General features: G+C 53.2%; 1 protein-coding gene across 1 annotated transcript in view; it reads right to left on the minus strand.

Moving 5' to 3' along the window:
- The window catches only part of GABRE (gamma-aminobutyric acid type A receptor epsilon subunit), a 20578-nt gene extending 20109 nt beyond the window's left edge, over positions 1-469 (minus strand). Inside the window, exon 1 of the mRNA XM_011384033.2 lies at positions 359-469. Within this exon, the coding sequence (XP_011382335.1) occupies positions 359-414 (56 nt within the window). The 5' untranslated portion in view covers positions 415-469. The remainder of the gene's footprint in view (positions 1-358) is intronic.
- Positions 470-2535: the final 2066 nt, after the last annotated feature.

Below are 2535 nucleotides of genomic sequence, written 5' to 3' on the forward strand. Positions count from 1 at the left end.
GTCCTAGAGAAAGCGGGGTGGAAGCTAGCAGCCGTTTCGGGTGCTCAGCACGCGCGTCCTAAAAGAAGCGGGATGCAGGCTGGCTGCCGTTTCAGCAGCTCAGCGCGCCGGTCCTAGAGGAAGAGCGCAGGGAGGCTGGCGGCGGATTCAGGAGCTCAGCGCTCCGCTTCTAGAGGAAGCGGGGTGGAAGGTGGCCGCCGTTAGGAGCCTAGTGCGCCCATCCTGTAGGAAGCGGGGTGGAGGCTGCCTGCATAAGGGCCGGGAGCAAGGTGGGCGCGTGGCTCTCGGCTGCCTGCTTCACTCCCGGGGAAAGGGAGCTGGCTGCAGAGGGCTCCTAGGTTCCAGGATGGAAACTCACCTTAACGGGAGGATGATGGATATGCCCAGGAGGATCAGGAGAAGTTTGGTTATCATCGTGGCGCAGACCGGCGCGACAACCAGCGCGGAAGTCGCAGCGCACGGTCTTGCAGCTCCCAGCACTGTGTGGAGAATTTTGTTGCGCTCCAACTTTCACTCCTCCCACTTGCCCCGCCCATCACTCCCCACCCTTCCCACACTCCCCAGGCCCCGCTGGAAATCTCCGATGACGTGTTTGCCACCGGGGCAGAAAGGGGGAGGGTAGGAGGGGGCAATAGGGGGTCGAAGGGGAAGTTGGGGAGAAACCCCTGTCACCAAGTGCCATCGCATCCCCAGTCACCGCCGCCGCCGCCGCCGCCACTGCGGCACTGCCTGACGGCCAGGGGCGAGGGAGAAGGGAGGGAGGGAGGAGCTAAGCCTCGACGGCACTGGAATCCCAGACGGAGGAAACCGCCGGCCCGCGGCCATGGGTAGGAAGGCAGCCGCAGGCTGGGCCAAGCAAGGGCAAGATGGGCAGGCTGGATGGGCTTCTTCTTCCTCTCTGACACCCTGTAGCTTGCTAGTGCGCCACGGGTGGGAAGTGAAAAGTATTGCAGAGATTTTCGTATCAAGTTGATGCCAAACACTAGCATCTTCACCTGTTGCTCTAGAAGGAGCTGCGTGCATCCCAGGTTGCCCGGTGGCTCCTTAGAGAAGCTCTACTGCACCAGACTAATCTAATACACCCTTTCCACCACCTATACCCACCCCATCACTTTGCTTTGTCATCTTCAAAACAAGTAATGATTTTCTTGGGCAATTCTTCGTGACCTTGTTTATGGTGGATTTCCCCTACTGGAGTAAGCTCAGTGACAAAAGCAAAAGAAAACAAAATTTAAAAAATGTGTCTGTCTGGTTGTCCACCATATCCCTGAAACAGATGGGTTCTGGGTGCACGGTAGGCACTCAACAAATACTTGTTACTGATCTTTGTGCAGCTGTGTCTTAGTGCTGCTGAGTTCACTGGGACCTGGGCTCCCTGCAGACTCTGTGAAAGAGAGAAATAAAAAAGACTGCGGGGCACATTTAGGCCTCTTGTGTGTATGCTTCCCAGTTCTGTGACAGGGCCAGCTTCTTGGCCTTGTGATCTGTGCAATTCCACAGGGCCCTACAAGCAGAAGGGCCCCCATGCTCATTTAATGCTTTGCTGTCATCCTTTTGAAATTCTTAATAGTTTTTTAACAAGTGGCCTTTTATTTTTATCTTTTCCTGGGCCCTGCAAATTATGTAGCCTCTCTTGCAGGGAGACATGCTGCAGATCAGGGAACAGGTAAACACAGAGCATTCCTGAGCCTCCAGATAGAGAAAACTGCCAGGCCTTCTGCTTACCTTTCTGTCCAGCACCAGACTGTTGTGGAGAGGGGTGATTCTACACTTACTATAGCCAGCCCTGGACTTGAAGTGTCTTATATGCATGTCTCTTTCTCCACTGACACGGAAGCTCCAGGAAAAGGAGATTTGTATGATTTACCTGTATTCCCCTCAATTGAGTGCAATACCCAATGGCTGGCATTAGTTAAACATGCTGAATGAGTGACTGAATCCGGGCAGCCAAGAGGCAAGCAGTTACAGCTTCCTCATCAGAGGACCCACCCAGGGCAAATTTCTCTTAAGGGTTGAGATTAATCACACTTTGTAGTTTTCCAAGTATTTCACATGTGCATGTCTGTGAGGGACCCTGGACTTGGTGATGGAGGAATATATAGCAGGGCCTCAGACATAGTCTTGGCTCTCACATATGTGGTGCAAGAGAGGAGAGGGAGCTTCTCTTGGAAATTACTATCATGAGGTAGAAAGTCAGATTGCCCTGGCATTCACAGGAAGATAGGCCTGCCTGTGGCTGGGCAGTCCTGGAGTCTGCATACAGGAAGGAGGAGCATGTGCTTTGCATGGATTTGAGCATGGCAGCAATAAATGGGTCTGACAGGCAGAGGTGCAGAGACGGGCATTCCAAGCAGGGAGCCAGCCAAGGTGTTGAAATTAGAAATGTGTGGTGCTTAATAGAGAGCAAGGAAGAATTTGCCGGGAGCATTTGTGTGAAGAGGTATTTTGGGAGGTAAAGCTGGAGTGGGAGTATGGGCAGGCTATGCTGGCCAAGAACCTTCACATCATCTTGTAGGCAAAGGGAAAGTTACAGAA

The sequence above is a fragment of the Pteropus vampyrus genome, unplaced genomic scaffold (genome assembly GCF_000151845.1).
Source record: "Pteropus vampyrus isolate Shadow unplaced genomic scaffold, Pvam_2.0 Scaffold556, whole genome shotgun sequence".
NCBI lineage: Eukaryota > Metazoa > Chordata > Mammalia > Chiroptera > Pteropodidae > Pteropus > Pteropus vampyrus.